This window comes from Pestalotiopsis fici (genome assembly GCF_000516985.1).
Source record: "Pestalotiopsis fici W106-1 unplaced genomic scaffold PFICI_Scf_11, whole genome shotgun sequence".
NCBI lineage: Eukaryota > Fungi > Ascomycota > Sordariomycetes > Amphisphaeriales > Sporocadaceae > Pestalotiopsis > Pestalotiopsis fici.
In genome coordinates, this window is record NW_006917101.1 from 1,929,200 (window position 1) to 1,954,365 (window position 25,166).

A 25,166-nucleotide genomic window follows, 5' to 3' on the forward strand; every position below is an offset into this window, starting at 1 on the left:
GGAGGATCGCGCGAGTTCACCAACCTAAAGTTGACGGAGCAAGATATCGATGTTGCCGTCGTCTAGTCGCATCGCTATACCATAATTTTGGTGTCAGTATCCGCGCCGCCATGCTTCACGTACAACTTACGGTGGTAACCGCAGCTTTGGCGCTCGTGGTTACCATTCTGTTCTTCTTTCTCTTCCACCGCGGTCAAATACCACAATCGTCGCACAGTTCACAAGCCGATCGCTCAACTACAAGGCATTCGATGCGTCGTGAGCTTGGGCTCGTTCAAATTTATCCCAAACAAGGCGAAGAGACTGAGACCGACGTCGACATCATTGCAATCCATGGCCTGGATACAAGATCGCCGGATACATGGACATAGAAGTCGGGACACGGGGACTCTGGCGTCAACTGGCTCTCTGACAATGGCATGCTGCCAAGTAAAGTTGGGCCTGCTCGCATTTTCACGTGCGATTGGCCTTCTGATCTTTTCGAGGATTCGAATTTCGTGCAAAAGACTTTCGACGAGTTCGCTCGACTCCTACAGGCACGTATTGAGGCGCTACCCCCGGCGCTGAATCAGGCTCAGCACCATCAACGTCCAATCCTCTTCATTGCCTCATGTCTTGGTGGCATTATTCTCATGAAGGCGCTCGTGCTGGCCTCCCCTGAGTACATCAAGAAAGCAGTACACGGCATCGTCTTCCTTGCCACGCCTTTTAGTGGCACGTCATTTCGCGATGTGGCCGAGTGGGCAGAGCCAGGGCTTCGAATGTGGGCCTTTGTTCGAGCCGAGCAAGTCTCCAACTTACTTCGAGAGACCAAAATGAACTCCGACTTAATAAAGCTTCGCCACGACTTCACTGCACTTTGCCGAGAGCACATGAATCCCGACTGCATGACTGCTTTCTACGAGAAGGGCAAATCAAGTCTGCCGCGTAAACTCTTCCCCTGGTTGCCCGCCTTCTTGGCCAAAGAGAAACCGGTATGAATAAGTAACAGTCGAGCGATTTACGAAGAAAGCCTATTAACGATTTTTTAGTTGGTGGGAGAAGAGTCTGCGAGCCTCGATATCGTGATGGACCGCCTCTCACTGAACCGCTCACACTTACTAATGAACAAATTTTCTGGTCCATTTGATCAGGATTATGTTCTTGTAATTGGACGCGTGAGAAAAATTCTCGGAAAAATTCGGGAGGGAAGAACGCTTTACATGGCAGATAAATGGATCAGCAATCATTGTTACACGACTGACAAACTTGCCATTCAGCGAATAGCACACACAGACGAACCCTTGGCAATGGAGAATTGCTTCATCAACCTAGTCATTGTCGAGACCCCTGGCGAATCACTCAAAATGGAGGAAGACAGAAAGTCATCTGCGCAATTTTCAATTCACGATCGACTTAAAATCCGAGAGCCGGACGAGGAAATGCAAGTCGATATTCGAAAGCTCTTCGACCCGCGCAAAGGGAAGAAATCAGAAACAACCAAACCTCGGAGGATTCTAATTCGTGGACACGCCGGTGTCGGAAAGTCTACCTTGTGCAAGAAGCTTATCCATAACTTCAAGGAACTTGGTATCTGGCGCGATATTTTCGCCCGTGTGCTTTGGGTACCTCTACGGAATCTCAAGAGACAAGACCATGAAAAGAAGAGCCTTCGAGATGTATTGCGACAAGAGTTCTTTCTGGGTTCCCCTAAGTCTGAGGACCTATCCCGTGAACTTGAAATGGAGTTGGAAGCTGACGGAGGCGAAAAGACTCTATTCATACTTGATGGTTTGGATGAAGTATATGAAGGTTTGGAAACAGACAACTACATGTACGAGCTCCTCTATGACTTCTTGAGATGGCCGGCAGTCATTGTTACTTGCCGCCCCAACGTCTCGCTGGCGTCTCAAAGGAACCTCAGTTTCGATCTGGAGCTAGAGACAATCGGATTCTCCTCTGAGCAGGTGAACTCATATATGCAGAATGTACTCACCATTCCTGGAAAAGTCCGTGGAGAGAGTATACCCGATGTTCAGAAGATTGAGAGTCTCCAATCGCTCCTCCAACAACACCAGCTTCTCCAGGACCTGATTCGTATTCCCATTCAACTGGATGCGCTGTGTTACATCTGGGCCGATGGTGACAACAGTCTACGTGATGGAACTGCACTAGGTACAATGACCAATATTTACCAAGCCATTGTGGAAAGACTGTGGAAAAAGGATATTCCAAAATTGCACTTTGAAGATGGCGAACGGCCAATTTCAAAAGTGGTTATGGAAAAGGCTTCCTTGAGAATGATTGAGCACGACGCACCTCGCAAGCAGTATCTCCTTGAGAGGTTTGCCTTTTCTGGATTCGTCGACAACGTTATCAACTTTGACCGAGAATATCAGAAAGCCATTCTTGAAGAGCACATGGACAAAAGCCAATCACTCCCGCCAAGTGAAGAGCCGTTATTATCGGCAAGCCAAACACTCCACCGTCTCTCTTTCTGGCGTGCCTCCAATCCGTCAGCTAAGCATCCCACATACCACTTTCTTCACTTGACATTCCAAGAATATTTCGCAGCGCGATATTTCGTTCGACAATGGAAAGCAAAAGAGCCCCTGCGACTCGGCAAGAACAGTGGTTCGAAGCGGACAGAGAGTTTGACAACTTTCTTGATGGATCATAGATACGAGGCCCGTTATGACGTCTTCTGGCGTTTTGTCACCGGTCTCCTCAGTCTGGAAGGGAAGGAAATTTGCAAATTCTTCAGCCTGGTTGAAAACAGCCCCCGCGACCTCCTCGGCCCTGTCCACGAACGACTCATTGTGCATTGCCTGAGCGAAGTTCCCCCAGATCAATTGTTCTTTTCTGAGAAGAGGAAAGAGCTAGAAATTCGTATCGTCGATTGGTTGATATTCGAAGACGAATTTGCAGGTCATACAAGACTCGCGAATGAGATAGAGGTTCCACTAGCATCTCTGAAAGCCGCGCTAGAGTTGGGTGGCACGGCAACGCGGATCTCTATTGTACTTGCACTGAGAAGCCGTCCTGCCTTACCAATCGAGTTCATCCATCTCGCATGTTCCTGGCTCGAGGCGGATACCGACCGGAAACTCAAGCTACACATCCTGGACCTGCTAGAAAGGCAGAAAGGCCCTCCGGATGACCTGGTTTTTGAAGCTGTTGTGGCGCTATTTAGGGATAGAGAGGAACGTGTCCAAGATGAAGCCATCTCCACATTTGAATGCTGGTCATTACCTCAAAATCAAATCGTCAGTGCAATCATGCCATTTGTCAAGGATAAAAAAAGTCGCATTCGATGGCCCGCTGCTCGGATACTTGGAAAATATTCTCGGCTCGACGATGAGATAATGGATGATCTCAAAGTGGAAATTGAAGACCAAGAGTCTGATATTCCAACAGAAGTAAGTTTGGACATTCTTGAAAGCCAGATACAATACAATAGGGATGTTCTTGGCTTTATTGCTGCGCAACTCGAAGACAAGTACCTTCATTGGATCGCTACCAATATTCTTCAGGATCAGCCCGATCTGGATGAAGACATCTTCCAAACGGTCATCAAGTTGCTTGAAAGTAGAGAAGAATTTGCCAGAAAGGCTGCCATCAAAGTGCTTGCCAGTTTGAATCGCCGAAAAGAAGAGGTAGAGGACATCGTCATGGCTCACCTTTTGAATCAAGATCCTGAAATACGGATAGGAGTCATCAAGGCACTCCGGGAGTGGCCAGAGCTCGACGTCAAAGTTCTCAACTTACTTACTGAGGCTCTTGAGGACAAGAATAGGGATGTGCGATTGGCATCAATCAAAAGTTTGGAACAACAACCTCATCTTAGTCACGATATCCTTGATGTTGTCCAGGCACGGGCCCAGGATCAGACGGAAGACGACCAGGTTCGCGGCCTTGCAATTCATACACTGATGGAGCGAAAGACATCTGTCGACGGCATAGATGAATTGGTGAAAACATGGCTTCGAGAAGAGAACTATTCCATCCAGCAGGAAATCATAGGAGCCCTAAGAACCTGGCCTCAGCCCAGCAATGAGATTCTCGATACAGTCCTGGAGCGACTTAAGGAAGGTGACCACTATGCTCAAGAGAAAGCACTCGATGCAGTTCGGAATTGGCCCCAATTTAACGATACCGCGCTCCATGCCATAGCCCGGCGGGTGGTAAGATGGGGAACAAAAACCAAACCAAACCAACCCCACCTAAAACAGACAGCCGTAAGGCTGTGGCCTTTATGTGGTTTTTAATTAAATAATATATAAAATTTTAAAATATATGGGAATAGTTTTAATTAAGAAAAACGATGGATTATTTTATATGCTAAACGCAACGAAAAATAAAGGCTTATAAGTCCTAAAGGGATTTATAAAGCTATTTTAAGCTAAGCCTTTATAGTTATTTTTAGTAGGCATTTTTAGCACTTTTATATTAAATCTCCTTTAAGGCTATTTATTAAGCCTTTTAATAATAGTATTATAAATTAATAATAGCGGTATTATATTATTTTTTTTTTTATTTATATTAAATGCTACGATTTGATTATTATTAGTTTTTTAAGCATTTTTTATTATTTATCGTTTAATATCGGTAATAAGCTATTTATTTATTTTTTTATTTATAACCGCTATATGCTTTTTAAATTCTTTTTATTTATTTTATCCTTATATATAATATAATAATAATCGATGCGTAATATTTTAATTAATATCTTTTTTTTATATATATAAAGTCGATTAATACCTACCGTTAATATCTCGGAGGCGAAGAAAAAGGTATTTAAAAGGATAAAAATTAAATATTATAGTTAAAGTATCGATAACGATTTTTTCCTTTTTTTTTTAGTTTATATTTATAGCCGGTAAAACTATAAATTAGATAAAGGCAGGAGAAAAAGGCTCGGAGGTAAGGGATTTAACTTTAAGCCTAATCGAAAGAGCAAATAAAAAATAGCGAATAGAATTAGCCCTTTTTTTTTTAATAAATTTTTTTAAATATTTTTTTAGCTTTTTTTTAAATTAAAAGACGGTATTTTTAAAAAAGGAAGGTTTGCGGTCCTAAGCTTTAATTAGGTTAAAAATAGCTTAGTATCGGGGTTAAATATATTTGCGTATAATATCGTAAATAGGACCGGTAGTCGTATTATATAGATTATATATTATTTCCGAATAATTATAATATTTTAAGCGTATAAAATTTTAATTAATCCCTAAATATTAAATATATAAATTTATTTATAGCCTTTTAATATTAGGCATAAAATATTAGTTTTTTTTTAATACGGATAACGGGTTATATAAAAATCGGGAAAATTAATTTATTATTTTTAGGTTATAAAATTAGGAATTAGGTTATCGAAGGATTTTAATTAAATTAACGCGGGTAGGATAAAAGCCGGATTTAATAGATTTAAATTTTTTTTATTATTTCCGAATTCGGTTAAAAAGGATTTTCGCTTTTCCTTTACGAAAGCTAAAACTATTATTATTAATAATATATAAACGTCGGTAATTAAGATTAATTAGCCCGCTAATTTAATAGTTATTAATATTTTAATTAGTAGTTTTTTGTGTATATAATATATTACTAATTAAAAAAAGGTATTTTGCACTTATATTTTTAATATTTTATTAATATTATATAGGTAGGCGATTTATTATAGTATTTTCGGGAAAATAAGCGATTATTTTAATTATAGGCTTTATTACGATTTTATTATATAAGTCCTAACGGTAATATATAAATAGCTTAAAAATAGTAGTTATTTTATCGTCGTTAGCCTATATATATTTACCTATTTTTTTAATTAATAATATTAGATTTTTAATAATAAATCCTTAATCGCGCTTAGGAATTTATTCCGGAGGCTTAGCATATTATTTAATTAATAAATTAATAGCCGTTATCGAATTATTTCCGTATTTAATAAAATTTATTATATTCGAATAGGCGGGTATCGAATATATAAATAATTTAAAGCTATCGAATTTGCTAAATAGGCTATTTTCGCTTTAATTAATATAAAATAGGTAAATTATTTTAAGCAGGTTATATAATTTTTTTTTATTTGCTTAATAAACCGCTAATGCTTAAACGAAATATAAAAAATCCGATTTAGGCAGTTATTTAAATTTTTTAGCTTTTAAATAATCGTTAGCTTTATATTTATTTATATTAGGTATTTAAGGTTTTAGCCGAAAAAAAAAATATAGTTAATAGGTCGTAAATTTACGGAGGTATTTAAAAAATAAAAAATGCTTAAAAAATAAATAAGTATTATAGCTAATAATCGCGGAATATATTAATTAAGCTTAAAATAATAAAAATAATATTAGCTTAGGTAAAAAAGGAAAGGGCGAAATTTGGAAATAAAGGTTAAAAAAAATAACAGGCAAAATAAAAAAAAAAAAAATTTTTTTATAATAAATAATTTATAATATAATAATAAATCTAATTTATATATTTTTTGCCGTAGTTACTATAAATAAATTATAACCTATTTTTAGAAGGCACGCAAATTATTTATTTATAAATAAAGCTCGGGCCTTTTTTAATTGGTTATAAAATATTATATTTATATATGCTTTTTTTTTCCCTATTTATTACTATAATTATAATCCGAATAGTAAAATTAATATTATTTTTTTATTTATTTAATTAAATTAATCTATTTTTTTTTCTTTATTTAAAATATTATTAAAAAATTCTAAAAAAAAAGGGAAAGGCAAAAAGCTTATAAAACCACTTTTTTTTTTTGCGATTATATTATTTATTTTCGCATTTATTATATTAAAAAGCCTAATTAAGCCGATTTTATTAAGGGCTTCGAAGCTTTTGCTTTTTATTGCGACCGGAGCCGTATTAACGTTTTTGCTAATTATTTTAATATTAGTAATTTATTAAAACGTAACGGTTTATATCGAAATTCGGAGCTTTTTAAATTAAAAAAGCCTTTCGAAAACCGCAATTTTATATATAACGCTTAGCTATTTTTTAATCCTAATTCTATTTTATTTAGTCGCTTTTTATTTAAATATCCCGAAAATCCCGAATATATTAGCCTTTATAATAATCTTTAAATATCGAATTATTTCTTGGCTAAATAGGGAAATCGCGGTCGTAATTTTAATTAATTTTTTTTAAATATTAAATAGTTACCCGCTCCTTTTTTTTATAATTTCTCGTATGCTTATTATCGAATTTATATATGCTTTTAGCCGAATTCGATCGTCGGTAGCTTTTATATTAATTTTTTAATTTAAAGTCTTTTTTATTACCGAATATATTATATTCGGAAAAAAACCTTTTAATATTCCTCGGTATTTTATTTCCTTTAAAAAGGTTATATCGCTATAAACTAACGAAGCCGAAAATAAAAACCTAAAGCGGGATCTAATAATTTATAAAATAAGTATTCCGGCATAAGCTTAATTATAAAAAGCAATATCCGGCTAATTTATTTAGGTATTTAAATACTTAATAATTTTAATTTATAAAAGTTTTGCTAAAAACCGCTATTTTTATTAGGAGATTATTAATTAAAAATTTTAGATAATTATATATATAAATATTATTATAATAAAATTTTTAAATTATAGCAAATTTAAAAAGGATTATCGCGTATATTTATTATTCGCGGAAATTAATAACGGCTCGCTATACGGTCGTATTTTTTATTAAATTTTTTAAAGACTTATAAAAGTATTTAGTCTTTTTATATAAATATACGGAAAAGAAAATATAGTTTTTTGCTCCGTATATAAGACCCGTTTTCGATTAGCGGAATTTTAGCATAATCGTAAAAAAGCTTATGCAAAAATATATCCGTTTTTAGGTTATTAATCCATATTAGGATTTTTAAAAAATTAGTATAGTAATTATATTATAAGTGTTATAGCATATAATTGCGAGTTTTAGCATAATTAATTTAGCGTTTTGCGTGCTTTATTTTTTTATTATAAAAAAAGCGATTTAAATAATTTAAATAATTTAGTATTAATTCGGTTTAAAGGAAAGCAATTCTAAAAGTTATAAAAGGCTATAAATAAAATATATGGAAAAAAGAATTAAATATAATATAAAAAGTTAAAAAAAAAAAGTTATAATAGGAATTATATATATTTAGTAATAATTAAAACGATTATATAATAAAAAAAAAGGTTTCGCGTATTAATTTTAATTTATAATTTCGGTATTTTATTATATTAAAATAAAATAAAATTTTATAAATAAAAAATATAAATAAAATAATATAAAAAAAAATATAATAAAAGGTATTAAAAAAAATAATTTTATATTTAACCTAAATATTATTAGGTATTTAATTAAGGAATTTAAACGTTAATATTTATATCCGATATATTATTAATAGCTTTCCCTTAATTTAATATTTTTTCCCTAATATATTATATTATTTATTTAGTTTATAATCGAATAACCGGAATATTTTATAATAATAATTTAGCTTTATAGTTTGCCGCTATTTAAAGGAGATTTTTAGTTATAATTATTATTTAATAGTTTTATTTAAGGTTATCGGCTTTTTAAAATTTTTTTTTATTTTTATGGAATTTTTTTAATAATCGATTAGGAAAGGATCTTTTTAATTTCGTACCGTCGATTTTTTTTAGTATATATAAAAATTTATTAAAGATAAATTTAATTAAATACGGCCCTTTTTAGTAATATTTGAGTTTTTATGCTTTTAATTTATCGATATATTTAAAAGAATTATATATAGTAACTAAATTTCCGATATATAATAGCGTATTTTTTTGTAATAAAATGCGTTTTTTAGATATTAAATACGTAATTTGCTCCTAATAATCCCGGATGACTTATTTAGTTTTAATTAAATCCGCTTTTAGTTTTATAAATATTTTAATATGGTTTTTTAATATTTTATTTTTTAATATATAAGGGTTTTATTTAAGGATTTTTTATATAGGTATAGCCGATTCGAAAGAAAGAATTAGATAATATCCGTATATAAAAAAAAAAGGGCGAATACCCGGTATAAGGTTATATCGAGATTTAATTAATAAATATAGCGAATAAAAGAGTTTTATTTTAATTAATACTTAATTTTTTTATAATAATTAAAAGTATTTTAATAATCGGTATATAACTTATTTTAATTAATTTTTAGCTTTAAAAAATATAAGGAGAATTTATACGCAAATTAATTATAAAATTATTAATAAGCTTAATTAATTCTTTTTTATTTTTTAACCCGCCGTTTATTTTTAATCGTAACGGCATTTTGTATTTTAGGATAATTTTCCAGATAATAAAATTTTTAATCGAAACCGAGTTAATTATATTTAAGGCTTCGGCTTTAGGATATTTATAAAAGGCGTTTTTAGCTTTTATAATAGCGGTTTTTTTATAATATAATTTTAAAAACTAAATATTTATAACTTATTTTATAAAAATATTTAAGGGCTCGGAAAATTAAAAAGGGTTATATTTTTTTTTATCGTAAATTAGCAAGCTACGTAAGATTTAATTACGTTAGTAATATTATCGAATATTTTCGGCTAATAATATAATGCTAATACCGATTTATAAATAATATTACGTTTACGATATTTTTTTTATTTATAGGTTTAGGTAATAATATATATTTATTTATTTTAATTATTAAGTATTCGTTTATAACTTTTAAGGCCGAAAGGTTTTTTTTAGAATATACCGTTTTAAAAAGTATATTTTAGCGCGGCTTTTTTAAATTTTATACGTTTTTTAAATCCTATTTATAAGGGTTCGCCTATAATAAAATATTTAATAATATTAAAATGGAATTAAAAATAAACGTCGTTATTAACGATCGTTTTTATGCCGTTTTAATTATTATTTAAAATATTAAACGCAATTATTAAAGTATTTAGTTTTACGTTTAAGAATTCGTTTAAATCTCCTTCTTAAGCATCGTTATTTTCGTCGGAAGGTTTAGGCGGCTTACGGGATAATATATTTGCAATAGTATAAGATTTTTTAGGTATATAGCGGATTTTAAAATCGAAATTATTAATTTAAGCTAACCATTTCGTAATTAATGCGCTAAATAAGTTATTTAAGCTATTATTAATTTGCGCGATTAGTATTTAAGCGTCGGTTTTAATTATAAACCGAATACCGTATAAATAGTTTTTTAGTTTTTATAATGCTTTTAAAAAGGTATAACACTTTTTTTTTGTAATATTATAATTTAACTCCGCACCTTTTTAAATACCGCTTTTATATTAAATAGGTTTTTTCTTTTTATTTTTAATAATATAAAGCATAGCACCCTATTTAAAACTACTAGCATTAATTAAAAAAACGATAATAATACCGTTTTTTTATTTAAATTTAGCGAAAATTAAAATTTAAATAAAGGCATTTTTAAGCTAATTAATACTAGCTTTTTTTATATTTTTAAAAATAAAAATTACTTTTTTGCGTAAAAGTTTAGTTAGGGGTAGGTTAATAATAGCATAATTTATAATAAACGATTTAAAATATACCGTTAGGCCTAGGAAGCACCGGATATCTAAAATATTATCGAAATTTTTTTATTTTAGGATTTTAATTATTAAGGATTTTCCGGGTTTCCGTCCGTAAATATTATAAAAATATCCTATTACTATTATAAAAAATTAATACTATTGCGTTTTTACACCGCTAATAATAGCCCTAGCTAGCTTATAATTAATTAGTATTTTATTAATATTAATTAAATGCTCGAAAACCTATTTTCGTATATTAAAGTATACTATTTTATTTTTTCCGGACTTTTTTTTATAATAGGATAAAAAGCCTTTAATGCTAATATTATTTATAAAGCTTTATATAATATTTAATTTAAGGTTATATAGAATTTTTTTAAAAATTTTGCAAAAATAAGCAATAAAATTAATAATATTTTAAAAAATAATTATTATACGTAATAGGCTTAAAAAAGTTATAAACGCTATTATATTTCTAAATTTAGGGTATAATATAATTTAATTATATTTAAAAAAAAGGTCGGCTATAATAATTATCGTATAATTAGCTAAATTTTTTATAAAAATATCGTAATTATTAGGGATTTTAGTATTTTTTTTCGTAATAATATTATATTTAATTACCGAATTAATTAGGCGAAGGCTATTATCCTTTTTTATAACCAAAAACTAAATATTTTAGTAAATATTATAATAAGGTTTTATTATTTATACTAATTGCCTCGCTTTTAAAAGCTCGATTACCTTAAGCATTAAAGCCTTAGGTATAAGGATATTTTTTAATTATTAGGCCTTATAAAAGATAATCGGGATTTTATATAATAACGTAATAATATCCTTAATTTTGCTATTTTTTATAAAATTTTATATTAATACCCCTTTTTTTTTAAATAAAATCTTAAAAAGCATTTATTTTTCTTAATTAATTATATAAAAATTAACTTTATTAAGCAATTTATTTAGGCGTTTAGGAGTAAATCTGCTTTTTTTTTGCTAAATTAAATTATTTAAGTATAATTTTAGATAAAAGCCTTTTCGCATTTTACGGTTTTATGGTTTCTAAAGCTTTGGCCTATTTATACTTTTTTTAGTTTATATTTCCGGGAAAGACCTTACCTTTTTTAGGTTAATTATTAATAAATATAACTTTTTTAAATTTAGGTTTATATATAATATTAATTTATCGCAAAATACGAATTTTAATATCGACGGCCTTTTTATATTTATATATAAATAAAGCATTTAAAAGCATAACTAATTCTTTATTTAAAAACGATTTATAAATTATATTTTTTTAACTAAATTCGATATTATATAAAAATATAGCATTTATAATTATCGGCGAAAAGCCTATAATTTAGTATATAATATTAAACAAAGGTTCCTTTAATAAATTAATTTAAATTTATACGTAATCCTTATTAGCTAAAAAAGGTACCTTTTTTTTTTAATTTAATTATATATAATACTTTTAATAACGTTAATTTTGCGTACGGTTAAAATACCTAGGTTTAAAAGTATTTCGACGATTAAACCCGTTTTAAATATAGGTTTAAATTTCGTTAAATCGTTAATGCGCATTATAATTTTGCTATTTCCGAAGGCTATATTTCCGATTATATAATTATTTTAAAAGCTTATATTTATACGAATAATTTAAATAAAATTTATACCGAGGATTAATTTATTTTTTAATTTCGTATTAGGGATTATATATATTAGAAGTATAATATTACGATTAGCGATTTAAATTAGTTATTCGATTATGCTAATTATACGTATATTAGCTTTTTTTTTAAAGCTTTATATTTTTATATTATAATTTTTTATAAAAATAAAGTATTTTTTTACGTATTTAAAGTAAATAATAAAAATTTCGGCACCGGTATTAATTAATCTAATAATTATATTTTTTATATTAATAGGTTTAATACAAACGGCTATTTTAGGTAACGGACTAATAAAATCCCTAATATAAATAATTATAATTTCGGGCAAAAAATCTATATTATAAATATTAATATAGCTACCGTATAATTAAATATTATTAATTTAAGGTCCGTCGATAAAAAATGCTTATATTTATAATTTTTATCCGTTTTAATTAATAAGAAAACTAGCGTTAATCGTATTAATAAATATAATTAAAATAGCTTTCGAAAAAAAATAAAAATCCTAATTTAATAACGCTTTATTCGAAAAATATAATATTTCCGTATAATTTTAGTTACTTATATGCTTTAAAATATTAAGGGCCTTAATTAAGCCTTTTTTATATTTAGGTATAAAATCTATTAATTAAGCATAAAAAATTAAAAGCGATTTATTTAGGAATTTTTTTATTTTTTTATCGAAAAATTCTTATTTAATATTAAATTATTTTTTAGGTTAGATTTAAGCTATTTCGGCCTTTTATTAAAAAGTAATGCTAGGCTTTATTATAGCATTTTAATTAACCGGTTTTTTAGATATTATTTTTGCTTAATTAAATAAAAAAGTCGCGCTTTTATTCGTAGCCGTTTGCGAAAAAAAATATCGCTATTTTATCTTAGTATAATATATATAATATTAATAATATTAAATTTATCCGGTTCGTAAATACAAGCGATTTTTCGCTTTTTTATAATATTATATATTTTTATTAAATATTTTTCTATTTATTTAATAATATTCGAATCTATTATAAAAAAAGCAAGGCCTCCGTTAAATAGCTTTTAATATCGGTATTTATTTATATTAGCTTAGCTTAGGTATTTAACTAATTAATTAAAAGCTATAACCGAAATAACGTTAATTCGCGTATAAATATTATTAGCGGTATTTTTTTTTATAATTTTAGTATTTTCGTTTATAGCCTCGTTATTAATATTATAGCTAGCCTATTTTAAGAAGTATTCGGCTTTTATTATATAATATATAATAAAAGCGTTTTTATAATTTAATATATAATAAGCGGCGGTAAAACCGATATATTATTTAAGCTTTTTATATTAATTAACTAAGTTTTAAAGCAATGCTATATCCGAAAAAGAATTATCCGGATTTATATAAAAATATTTTTTAATTTTAAAATCGTATAAAAAGAATTTATCGTCGTAAAATATCCGGCGTTTAGCGTATTTTTAAATAAAATAGCTAAATTTATAAAAGTAATAATTTACTAAAAAAAAGCTGGCTAATCGATTTTTTACCTTTTTTATTTAAGGCGACGGGGTAAATTTATAAATTAGGAAGCGTTTATATAAATTTAAATTTATTATAAAGACGGTATTAATAATATTTGCCTACGGGTAAAATAATCCGTTACCTTAATTAAAGACTTTTTTAGCTTTTTATAAAATATATAACTAAAATTTAGTTATTTTTTTAATAAACTGCTTTATGCTTTTATTACCTTTAAAAATATTATTAATAACTTTAGCTATACTAATTTTAATATCATTTAAAAATTTATTAATAATAATAGCGGAATTAACTAAGCTCTTAAAAATTCGAATATAAATAACTTAAGTATTATGCTTATTAATTTTAATTTTTATAGCAATTTATTTTTTAAATATATCCGTAACCTCGGAATACCTACGTTTAAAAAATTTATTATATTCCCTAATAGAGTATTATATTAAAATGCCTTTTATAACATTTCGATTAATACGTTTTAGTAATTTTTTAGTTTTATTAAAATCGATAGGCTTTTATTTAGCTTTTTAGAATTTTAAAATGCGAGCTTTATAATTAAAATAATAGCTATATATTATTATAAGATTTTTAATAAGATTACCGCGTTTTAAATCGCGAAATCGGTCTCTTAAAATACGTCCCTGCTTAATATTTCCGATACAAAAGGTTATTTTAATTTTAGCTTTAGCTTCGGACTAAATTTTACATTTATTAATAGCTATTTATATACGATCCTTTATAACTTTATTAACGCTTTAATAAAACAGCTTTTTTAGTATATTTTAATTAATTATAGCATAGGAGTCAAATAGTTTTTTCATACCTTTAAAAAAAGATATTGCTTTTTTGCTATTAAATTTAAATTTAAAATATTTATTAACCCTAAAAGCAATTATATGCATCCGAATAATCGGAATATAATAAGCAAAAATTTAAGCGAAGGAAAGGGCTTAAAAAATAGGTTAACGTTAATTATATAATTACTAAATTCTAAATATATTATTAATATTATTTAAAAAAATAGCCGAAATAATAGGCTTTTTATTAAAAGGATTAATATTAAAATCTAATATAGTAAATATTTAATTTATTAAATTAAATAAAAGTAAAAAATAAAATATAATTTAAAATTAATTAAAATAATTATAAAAATAATATCGCGGATTAAATCTGGTTTTTTTTTATCGTATAATTATCGTATATTTAGTATTAATATTTATAATTAGTTTTTTATTTTATCCGGGGTTATATTTCCGGAATATATTTAAAATAATTACTAAAATTAGTTATTTAATCCTATAATTTTCAAGCTTTTTTTAATTATTATTAATTAATTTACTAGCTTCTAATTTATATTTAGTAATTATATTTAGTTTTTTAGTAATATTTTCGTTTAATAATAAAATTAAATATTAAATTAAAAATACCGGTTAAACCGTATAATTTTAGGCCCTATTTTTAAAATTAATAATTATTTAATTAATTTTCCCTTTTATATTTAATAAATATATTTTATAAAGTTTTAATAATATTCGTATCTAATAAATATTAAATTAAAATAATAAAATTCGTTATATATTATATAAATAGGTCTAAAATGCCGATATTTAAGCGATATAAATTAATTATATAATAACCGGATAACCTATATCCTTTTTTTTTTGCGGATAAAAATAATTAAAATACTATATATTAAAAATGCCGTATTAATAATAAAAATATTATCGATATATTAATAACCGAATAGCTATAATTTAATATAATTAGGCTCGTAATTATATTACGCCGATCCGGCTATTTTATGCGTATAAAAAGAGCAAAGGCTCTTTTTTTACCGTAGTTAGCTAGGTATTAATAGATTTTTGGCATTTCCGTTTAGGCTAAAAAGGGCAAATTATCGGGGTTTTTTTTATTTTTACGAAAAAATATTTTTATTATTTTAATTAAATTTATTTTATTAAAAATGCTTTATAAAAAGTTATCGTGCGTAGTCGTATCGTCGGCGTATAAGTATAATTATACTAATATACGAAAGGTTTAATTTTATAGTTAAGCACTATTTAAAATAAGGAATAAAAACCAAACTAAACCAACCCCACCTAAAATAAATAGCCGTAAGGTTATGGCCTTTATATGGTTTTTAATTAAATAGCATATAAAATCTTAAAATATATGGGAATAGTTTTAATTAAAAAAAACGATAAATCGTCCTATATACTAAACGCAACGAAAAATAAAGGCTTATAAGTCCCGAAGGGACTTATAAAGCCACTTTAAGCTAAGCCTCCACAGCCACTTTTAATAGGCATCTCCAGCACCCCCACATCAGTGGAGAGCATAGAAATTAGAGTGCGGGTCGCAGCCGCTGAGGTACTTCAGAACCGACCACGGCCCAAGGACCATACCATTCAGATCATGGTGTCAGTCCTTAAGTTGCCTGATTTTAAAGACGAATGGGGTAAGACAAGGGCAGCACTCCTCAACGCTTTGGGCAAGTGGGATGGACTTGACGATGAAATTCTTCTCGTCGTTGCTGAGCAGCTAGATGGCAGAAGCGACAGGAATTCAAGATATTATATGGGAGCTTCAAATATCAGTAGTACAGCGGCCATGTTCTTCCACACCCGGCCTCAACCTAATAATAAAGTTCTCGGAGCCATCAGCGATCATCTGGAAAACACGGACTGGACATCCAGAAAAGGAGCTCTCGAAGCATTTGGAAATTGGTCGCAGCTTAGCGATGAAATTCTTACCAACATTGCGGCCCACTTGGGTAATTATATTACCTCAGAAACAGCTTTTAAGGTCATGATGAAACAAGAAGCACTTCCATTTACGGTGTTGAAACAATACATGCAGTGGATGTACGAGGCCTCCCTACAGACTAGCTTCAGTGAGCATATTTACTGGCTTGCTGACGGAAAGCCTTGTATAACAATTGGGGGGAGAAAAGTCTACTGGGTGAAATCAAGAAACGACGGGGCGGATCTGGATGCTGACGACATCAAGTGGTTGCAAGAATCCGTGCTCAAATGGCGACAAGGTCTCAAGAGAAAGCATTCCAGCTAGCTTATCAAACATTCCAGCTAGCTTATCAAACATCCTTGGGCGTAACGACAATGTGCAATGCCGCATCTGAGGATCATATGGCTCGTTGTGACGGATTTTCTGCAGGATAGCAAATTTTGCCTGGATTTGAGCATCGTAGCAATAGCTACAAGCAAGAACAGGAACCTCAACGAAGTCCTTGTCCTCGGGAGGCTATGTCGTGGATTTAGAATGAATGATTTTCTCTTCACATCAAGCGAATGTAGAACCGTTATCAATTGCTACATGTCGGCGCTCAACACTAAAAAAAAAATCATCTTTTCATGAGTCTGATAGTCTAAACCATCGGTCAATGCAGGCTAGTCTCAGCACATCCTACCGCCAGCTCGATATGACAATACCTTACACATTTGTTCTCATCTCGGTAGGGGATATAATATGGGCAGACATAATCGATGGAAAGAACAACATTAACTATTTAGTCTTTTGGTCTCGTGGCATCACGGCAATTAGCCTTATGCAGCATGGACGACATCGATAATAGGCACCCTGCTCTCGTTATAGCTTTTCCAAAGCAGTAATGACCAACAGTGGTACACATCCACGACGAGCGAGAGATCCCCGTCCTCGAGCAGATCCTGTTCGTTTCCAGCAAGATAGAAATTCAAGAACGGGGAGATGAGAGCGACCATTGTGCTCGAGCCAAGTGCTACAACCGTATTGTGTAGACTGTAGATAATGTCAAAGATAGATTCTTCCGAATTCGAAATTGACGTGCGCGCGAAACGGGAGTAAAAAGCCCTTCCCGTGTAATCAATAGTCTCGATTGAGGATGTACACGGTTAGCCACAGGCAGCACCCACTTGTGGCGTATCACCAAAGGAGATGAAAGCCTCATAGGCAATACTATTAACCATATAGGGAAGAGAAGAGACCACGATGAATTCACCAACCTATTATACATGATTTGCACGCATCATACCGACGGTATACACACGATTAGAAGCACCACAGAAGAAAAACATCCAGGGAATGCCGCTCTACTGAGTATAAACACAAGCTCATCTCTTATGGCAATTTCGACTTTCGCGAAGGCGTCAACACTTTGAACAAACGCATGCAGCAGGCACCACAATTTGAGGTTCATTTCTTTGTGGGTGTATTTTCACTGCAATCTTAGTACTTATGAAGGAAACACAGCAGCGCAATTGTATACCATGGTCATTGGTATTGTTGGTAGGTAAGACGGACGTGGGGAACTTCGACTGGCCAGTGATGGAGGGGCGACCGATGGCACACCATCTGCGGCCTTGATGCATCAACTCGTCCAATGGCAACAATTCTTCAGCCTGTAGTCCATTATGACTGGTGCATTTTCCACGGCCCCCAAAAAAAACACGTTGCACTGCAATTTTAACCCTCGCAAAGGGACTGGACGCAATTGAATTTGAAAATCAACATTCGCTCATAAACAACAAATATTGGACAAATAAATGTATGCATGCATTGCCATGAAAAATGCCGGACCATCTAATCCGAGAGGACCACTGTAGACAGACAAGAATAGTACAGCAACCTTGGTCCGATACCAATTCGAACTCCTAGACGCCGCCAATGGCCAAGAAAAGACCATAAAACGCCACAGCCCAAGAACCAGGGGCAAAAGAAGGCAAATTATATCTCACAACCATCTCCCGTTTTGAACATATTCAAACTATAATACAGTACTTATCGCCAAACCACATTTCCCCTCTTTGCCGCAGATTGGGAATGCATCGCAGAACCGCCAATAGTTATCCTGCGATTCTTGGAGCCCTTTTCTACGCGTTCCGGAGTGGCGGTACCTCTTACGCTTCCGCCGATGCCCATCCGTCGTGCTTGACCAGGCGTGAATGACCGGACACCGTCAATTGGCAGGTGAGATGGCGAACAACTGATGGGTGGACTCTTCTCTCGATCTCCGCTAATACGTCTCATTCTGGAGATCCCGTTAGTGGTGCTGGCCGTGGCGCCGGAGTGATGTGAGCTTGCACTTTTGTGGCTGGTGCTACCAATGGAGGAGACGCGGTACGATCCAATAGAACTCACTCGTCTTGCACCCGATGGAGCGGTGCCGAGTGACGAAAGTCTGTCGCGGCGTTTGGTGGCATGGAGCGCGGATCTCAGTTTCGCCTGGTCGATCAAGGAGCTGGGGCCTTCCGAGTCCGAGTTAGAGTTGTAGGGCGGCTGGTTCTCATCGACGGCAATGGACTTTGGCTTTGGTATGCTGGTGGGTGAGTAAAACGATGGTTTCGGGCTGAGAGACATGCGTCCTGACGGCGATCGGCTATTGGCAGTTCGCGAGTTTTCCAGGTTTCGCAATGGGCTCGTCTGGTCATCATCTGAAGCTGTGAGGTTGAGTGAGAGTGTAGGAGCAACTGGGGAGCCGCCAGGGCCGGGAATGGATGTTCGGGTCTTGGACAAGAAGCCTGCCTGGAAGCGGCTCGGCTTGGGAAGAGGCATAGAGGTGGCTTCTGGTGCAATGAGAGACGGACTAGATTCCTCTGCGGAATCCTCCTTGAGGTAGGAGGGGAGGGGAGGGAGCTCTGTTGATTTCTCGGGCGACTTTTGGGGTGACAATGATGGATACTTCTTGGGTGTTTTCTCGTAATCTGCTATCGTGCCAGACTCGGATTCGTCATCACGCCATCGCACCACGCGAGACTTTTTCTTTACGGGCGTGAAAGCAATACTTTTCCGCCCATTTTGAACCCTACGGCTACGCCGTGGCGAGCCCTTGGCCGGAGAAACAAGCAGCTGTGACTGCTCTGATACAACTGCAGCTAGAGCTGGGTTGGGGATCGGCTTGACTCCGTCAATCATGACGTTGACTGCCTTCTTCCTCTTGGGTGTACCTCGCTTGGAGGGAGCAAACTTTTCAACGGGCACCTTGCCGCCCTCAGGTTTGATAATGTGTGAAGCTGCCGAACAGCCGGTATCCAGCAGCCTGTTGATGAACGTCTTTGCATGAGCGACAGCTTCATCGGCATTCATGTCAGTCGTTTCTGCTAGGGATGCAAGTATATCGAATTGTGCAGTTAGCAACACTTGCATCATGCCAGCGTCTCCAGCCTTATCCTGCTCAAGCACCTCGCGATAGGCCTCGCGGGCAAATTGAGACTTTAATAGCTCGGCTTCTCTTTGGAGAGAGGCGACCTCTCCAGTGTCTGCACAGCCGTCACCGCTCGGAAGTTGGTTGATGCTGTGCTGAAGAGCAGAGTCAATAGCTCTCTCCCAATTGGTCTTCTCCAACTTTTGATGAATGTGGTGGCGACTGTGTTCAAGTTCGACCAAAATACCTTGGGCGGTCTTGCGCATGGCCACAAGATTTACCGGCATGCAATCTTCGTCCTCTCTTGCATCGCAAATAGAGTCAAATGCAGCTATCCAAGATGATAGCAAACCAATCCGTCTCTCAATCGCTCGCTGTTTCTTCATGTGTGCGACCTTGTCTTGTCGTTCGGCCTCGGCGTTCTGATAAGCCGTACGAATACGCTGGACTCCCTCGCTTGCCGCCGAACCTCTCTTCTCGAGTTGCTTCTGGAATTTGACAAATGCCAGTCGCTCAGCATCCTTTTGCTGTGCCTTCAGTTCATTGATGAGATTCATCTGCTCATCAATCTTGACCAAGAAGTCCTTGACATGGCGATTGACATTAAACACATTCCTTGTGACCTTGGTTTGAATATTCTTGGCTCGGTTGGCGTATCGTAGAGTATTTTGCGTTTCGTCAAAGTGTGCGCTGGAAGGACTGACACACACAATCATGACTGTCTTGCAGTTTCCGCCTAGCGAGAATTTGAGTAGACGGGTCAACTTGCTGTTTCGGTAGGGAACGTGGTTCTTCTTGCGAGGATCGCACAGAGCATTGATGCAGCTACCAAGAGCCAATAGGGATTTGTTGATGTTGGCACCCTCAACCAACCGCTCTCCTCTGTTCTTGGTGGCGCTGGCTCGTTCGCTACCTGCGAGATCAATGATGCTGAGAGTGGCCATGGTGTGAGGCTCGTTGACAGCCGCGTTCCGGTCTTTCTGAGCTACATTGATCTGAAGGACGGCGTGGGATCTCGAAGATGTCGCGTTTGCTGCTGTCGGCGAGACAGTTCGGTACTCGTTGCCACGAACAATCATATCCATGACTTCTTGTACATCCTTGGGGTGATGGCTGGTGAGACCAGGCACGGTCACAGCTTGATTAGCATCTTCCCGAAGCATCAAGCCCTGCTTGCTACCACCAGGCACCAGCAAGTCCCGGATAGTCTCATTGTAAATTTCGAGGTACGACAGGGAAATTTCGGTGCGCTTTTCGTCGCTTCGTTCTGCAATCTTCTCAAACAATTCCTGCATGGTGAGGAAGATGATACCGGGCATCTGAGCGGTACCCGTGATCGTGTGCGTCTTGCCGCATCCCGTGGCTCCGTATGCGAAGACTGTGGCATTGTACCCGTCGAGAACGCTATCCAGCAGGTTCTTTGTCGTGCTCTCGTAGACTTCTGATTGTGTAATGGTCTCATCAAAGACTCGATCGAAGGCAAAGACTTGATCCTTGACCTTTTTGCCGTTCGGGACAACCGATCTCGAGAACTTCTGGACGGGACTGTCTTCAGGCGGGTCAAAGACTCTGTTTAGACAGTGATGATTAGCGAGGGTTTCAAGTCACCATTGAGCAAGCTGTGTCCACGTACAAGCACCTGTCGTCTACGACCTTGATGATTGATCGGATACCGCTAGACTTGAGCTTTGGCGTGGGCGCTGCGGCTAGAGAGCCATCTCCCAGGAAGACAGTGTCGCCATCGGTCCGTTGAACCTGGGCGGCTTCCCGTATCGTGAAGGGACGCACTCTGACTGTGGCAATGTGTCAACTATCGTTTGCCGGGGGACATCTTTCGCTTTGTGGTGCTTTACCTGCGACGGTGATGGAAGAGGCCCCCGGATCTCTGGCCGACATGTTGGTCTGAATCGTCTTCGCTGTGTATGATATGTTTCGACTCGATATCCCCCTCCCTCAATCCTTGCTACAAAGGGAACGCGTGTAATCAGGTCGAGTTGAATGTTTCGGTCGCGTCTCAATGTCGCTAGTGTTGCTGCTCTTGGTACTTCTTCTCTCCCGAGGCTCGGAGAAGGACTAACTACCAATTTCAGGGTGGGTCCAATTCCGATCAACAAACCTACTCGGGACTTACCAGCTTTAGTCTGGCTGATAAGGTTGGAAATATACTCTACCAAAAAGAGTGCTGGCGAGGAAAAAGAAGAAGAAGTAAATAGGGGAGAATTGAAGGAAAATGGAGAAGTCCTTTGGGAAGCAATGCTGAATGTCCGTATGAAGAAGAAAAAAAAAGGCAAAGACGCGAAGTCTTCTTAATTTGTGGTGGACCTATCGAGTGTGCTGTCATAGCCATGGAGAAGGCTGCCACTTTGAGACGGAAATATTGTGGTTCGGAGGCCCCGTTGCTAGGTCAACAGACGGGGAGTAGGGGTCTAGCAAAAGGTAAAAAGGGGGAGAAGTGGGGCGCACGTCGGGATTTTGGCGGGGCTCGACAACAATTGGCGCCGAACTTTAGAGCCGTCACGCCAAAGTTGACCTGCGATAACGCGTCTGGTCGTTCATGTTAAAAGTTGGGGGACCTTGTTTGTACCTGACGCTCGCCTTCTATGCGTCTTCTGACGTTGTTTTCTTTCCCCAGAGCTAAACCTTCAGCCCTGTTGTTTCTCCATCAGACGAGACAAGAGACGCGGATTTGTGGGTTCTGAAAGCACCGAATCTGTCAACTACGTATGCACAAGAGAAAAGTATGGGGTAATGCGAACCCTTGACCTTCAATGTGGCACTTCTTCATCATTGCGACGTGGGCAAAGATGCCACGAAGCCAACATTGGGAGTCACCACCATGATACGTATTGAATGTGGGGAACAACATCAACACCATCTTCAATGGTAGCATATCTCATGTTCGCTGTGCAGACCGTTCACCATACACAATTTACTATTACCGCCTTACCTCTTTTGAGCCTGGGAACCGACAGAACATTATGGCTTTTCGTAGAATAATTCAACCGCAAGGAGTACCCCTTGTGATAGCGCGGTTTTCGGACATTCAGCAGCATTGAGGCAGCTCACCGGGCCGCATTCTGGTATTTGCACGACCACGCACAGGCATTTGCTCGATCGATTGGGCGGAGAACCAAGCTGACTAACGGGCCTGATCAAGCTCGCCAAAGTCCTCAAGACTCGAGCCAGCAAAACATGTCCTGCTATCGTCCAGGATTCTCTAGCTGAGGCATGCATTATATATTGTATGGTTCCCTTGATGCTACTTGAGCAGTCAGTGCTCACCGTACATTGTACATTGCTAAGATATATCGTACACTGAACCCAGCTACACCGAATAATTGTGATATTTTGCGGTTTCTCAAAATATTCCACCTTCCGGTAGTTTTTGCACATTCATGGTGGGTAAGTTTTTCCCATTTATAGCTTGGATTTAGGCGTGCACCTCCATGGCCAGTTCAACGGGAAGACGGCAACGGCGCAATGCCTCATAGGTTCGGAAGCTTTCAAGAGCACCAACTTCCAAACGCCATGAGCTTAGCTCTGAACTAAGAAAGCGCCACTTGATTGTATGATGATTTTGAAGCAGAGCCCGGAACAGTCTCCCAGCTTCTCTACTCTGTAATTGTCCAAGAGATGTGTATACTGCGTAGGTGAACTGTGCAAAGGAAGAAAAGGCGGTAGATTCCAAGGTTCACGATTGCAGGCTTGCAAGGCAAGACTAACCAGAAACTGGAAATTTTAGAATACAGTGCTCTCAGGATCTCAGTCTGCAATGGACTCACCGATCAGTACATTGACTGAGATAATTGTAATTTACCAAGACATCAGGGCCTTAGACTCCAGATAGTCTTTCGGAGGGGTCGGGTCAATGATGTCCTCGGATGAAGTGATACTCAATCAGTGCTTCTGCTGGCAAGGCACATAAAGGTCGTCCTACTAATAACAGGTAGTACTATATGCAATTGATAATGCACCCTAGACCCCTTTCTGAGCAAAACTGCCTGATCGGGCTCTCAATGCTAGCATACGTCATTTCCAGAACCAGCACTTGAGAATCACCGGAGATGTCGGTGATAATGTTGATCTTCCGTAAATAGCAGCTTTAGCTCAGGGCAAGTACGAGACTGATCCGAGACCATCAATACCACTACGTTGCAGACACGAGGCTGCGACGTTTCCTTTGGTATGGTACCCAATCACGTCTTGTCGCACAACGATACACTATGGCGACACCAGAGTCAGCTGACATTCCTTCGCGTCGTCGTGTTCATGGAACGCCACTAACCCGACGACGATCCTATAGACTTGGGCTCTAAAACGGCATAGCGCCCACGCTGTCGGGTTCGCTTTTTCACAGTGCTGACTCCTTAGTGACATAGCCACCACCGTAAGTTGACGTGAGAAGTGCCGAGTAGACAACTCACAGATGCTTTATGCTTGGTAGATTCAATGTTGTTGGGTGTCACGTAGCTCCGTCACCAATTCTAGTGTGACGGTATATAGTATTCTATAATTCGACCCAAAGGTCTCTGCCGAAGTACAAATACTCCTATAGCCCTGCTGTAACTGATTATCTTCACTTTAACATTACATTTCTCCTCAATCATAAAACCCATACAACCTCAAAGTTCTAATTCTTCGAAAATGTACTTCTCAACCTTCATCGCTGCTGCGCTCTTGTCCAGCGGGTCTGCTTTCGCCGCCCCTACCGGCAATGCCGGTGTCGCAGCTCGCCAGACATACATTGGCTCCGTGAACTTCACCACCGTCGATGGCACGACCGTGCACTCCAACATGCAGGTCGGAGCTGGATATAGACAATTGAGTAAGACGAACCCATCTACAACCTCTGCGAGCATGTTGCAACGCACGCAATGAGGCAAAATGCTAACGCGGGCCTGTAATGAAACAGCACAACCGGGAGAACTGGCCGTCATGACAGCCCTGGTGGGCATTTCAGATAACCTCGTCTGCTCATCCCAGAGCAATGATGGCAAGACAACGACCGTTACAGGAATCCAGGTACGCACTCCAAGGCCAAGGTTACCCTGATTACTTGATAGACTGACATCCACTGCTCTAGACCTCGACCATTGATCCGGCGAGACAGCAAGTCGAGGTCAAGTGCGACTGGATCGATGGCCCACCAACCGTCTAAAGAATGTCAAAGACCATGGGAAATGTTGCAAAGTTCATTGCATATGCTTTTTTTTCATCATGCGTTATTCTAGATATTATATTCAGATCGCAAATACTTTTCGAACGACCGTAGATCTGTTGGAATAGAGAAAAGGGACGAGTAAATAACCATGGATACCACCCGGAATTATGCGCAGCAATCTTCTCTTGGTGATGGTTCT

The 25,166-nt window shown here is 35.5% G+C and overlaps 5 protein-coding genes across 5 annotated transcripts; 4 read left to right on the forward strand and 1 right to left on the reverse strand.

Annotated features, from left to right (window-relative positions):
• Positions 1-110: 110 nt before the first annotated feature.
• Positions 111-371, forward strand: PFICI_13573 (uncharacterized protein; the record flags this gene model as incomplete). Its single annotated transcript, XM_007842154.1, has 1 exon — positions 111-371. The coding sequence occupies one exon, from the start codon at positions 111-113 to the stop codon at positions 369-371; it is 261 nt and encodes an 86-aa protein (XP_007840345.1).
• Positions 372-419: 48 nt separating this feature from the next.
• PFICI_13574 (uncharacterized protein) lies at positions 420-4,221 on the forward strand (the record flags this gene model as incomplete). The annotated part of the gene is made up of 3 exons (XM_007842155.1): positions 420-974; positions 1,032-4,163; positions 4,216-4,221. The coding sequence occupies 3 exons, from the start codon at positions 420-422 to the stop codon at positions 4,219-4,221; spliced, it is 3,693 nt and encodes a 1,230-aa protein (XP_007840346.1).
• An 11,861-nt stretch (positions 4,222-16,082) lies between these two features.
• PFICI_13575 (uncharacterized protein) lies at positions 16,083-16,736 on the forward strand (the record flags this gene model as incomplete). The annotated part of the gene is made up of 1 exon (XM_007842156.1): positions 16,083-16,736. One exon carries the CDS (start codon positions 16,083-16,085, stop codon positions 16,734-16,736), a length of 654 nt encoding a protein of 217 aa, XP_007840347.1.
• A 1,707-nt stretch (positions 16,737-18,443) lies between these two features.
• On the reverse strand, positions 18,444-21,702 carry PFICI_13576 (uncharacterized protein; the record flags this gene model as incomplete). Its single annotated transcript, XM_007842157.1, has 3 exons — positions 18,444-21,375; positions 21,440-21,599; positions 21,660-21,702. 3 exons carry the CDS (start codon positions 21,700-21,702, stop codon positions 18,444-18,446), a joined length of 3,135 nt encoding a protein of 1,044 aa, XP_007840348.1.
• Positions 21,703-24,450: 2,748 nt separating this feature from the next.
• On the forward strand, positions 24,451-24,964 carry PFICI_13577 (uncharacterized protein; the record flags this gene model as incomplete). Its single annotated transcript, XM_007842158.1, has 3 exons — positions 24,451-24,631; positions 24,719-24,828; positions 24,890-24,964. The coding sequence occupies 3 exons, from the start codon at positions 24,451-24,453 to the stop codon at positions 24,962-24,964; spliced, it is 366 nt and encodes a 121-aa protein (XP_007840349.1).
• Between the last annotated feature and the right edge of the window lie 202 nt (positions 24,965-25,166).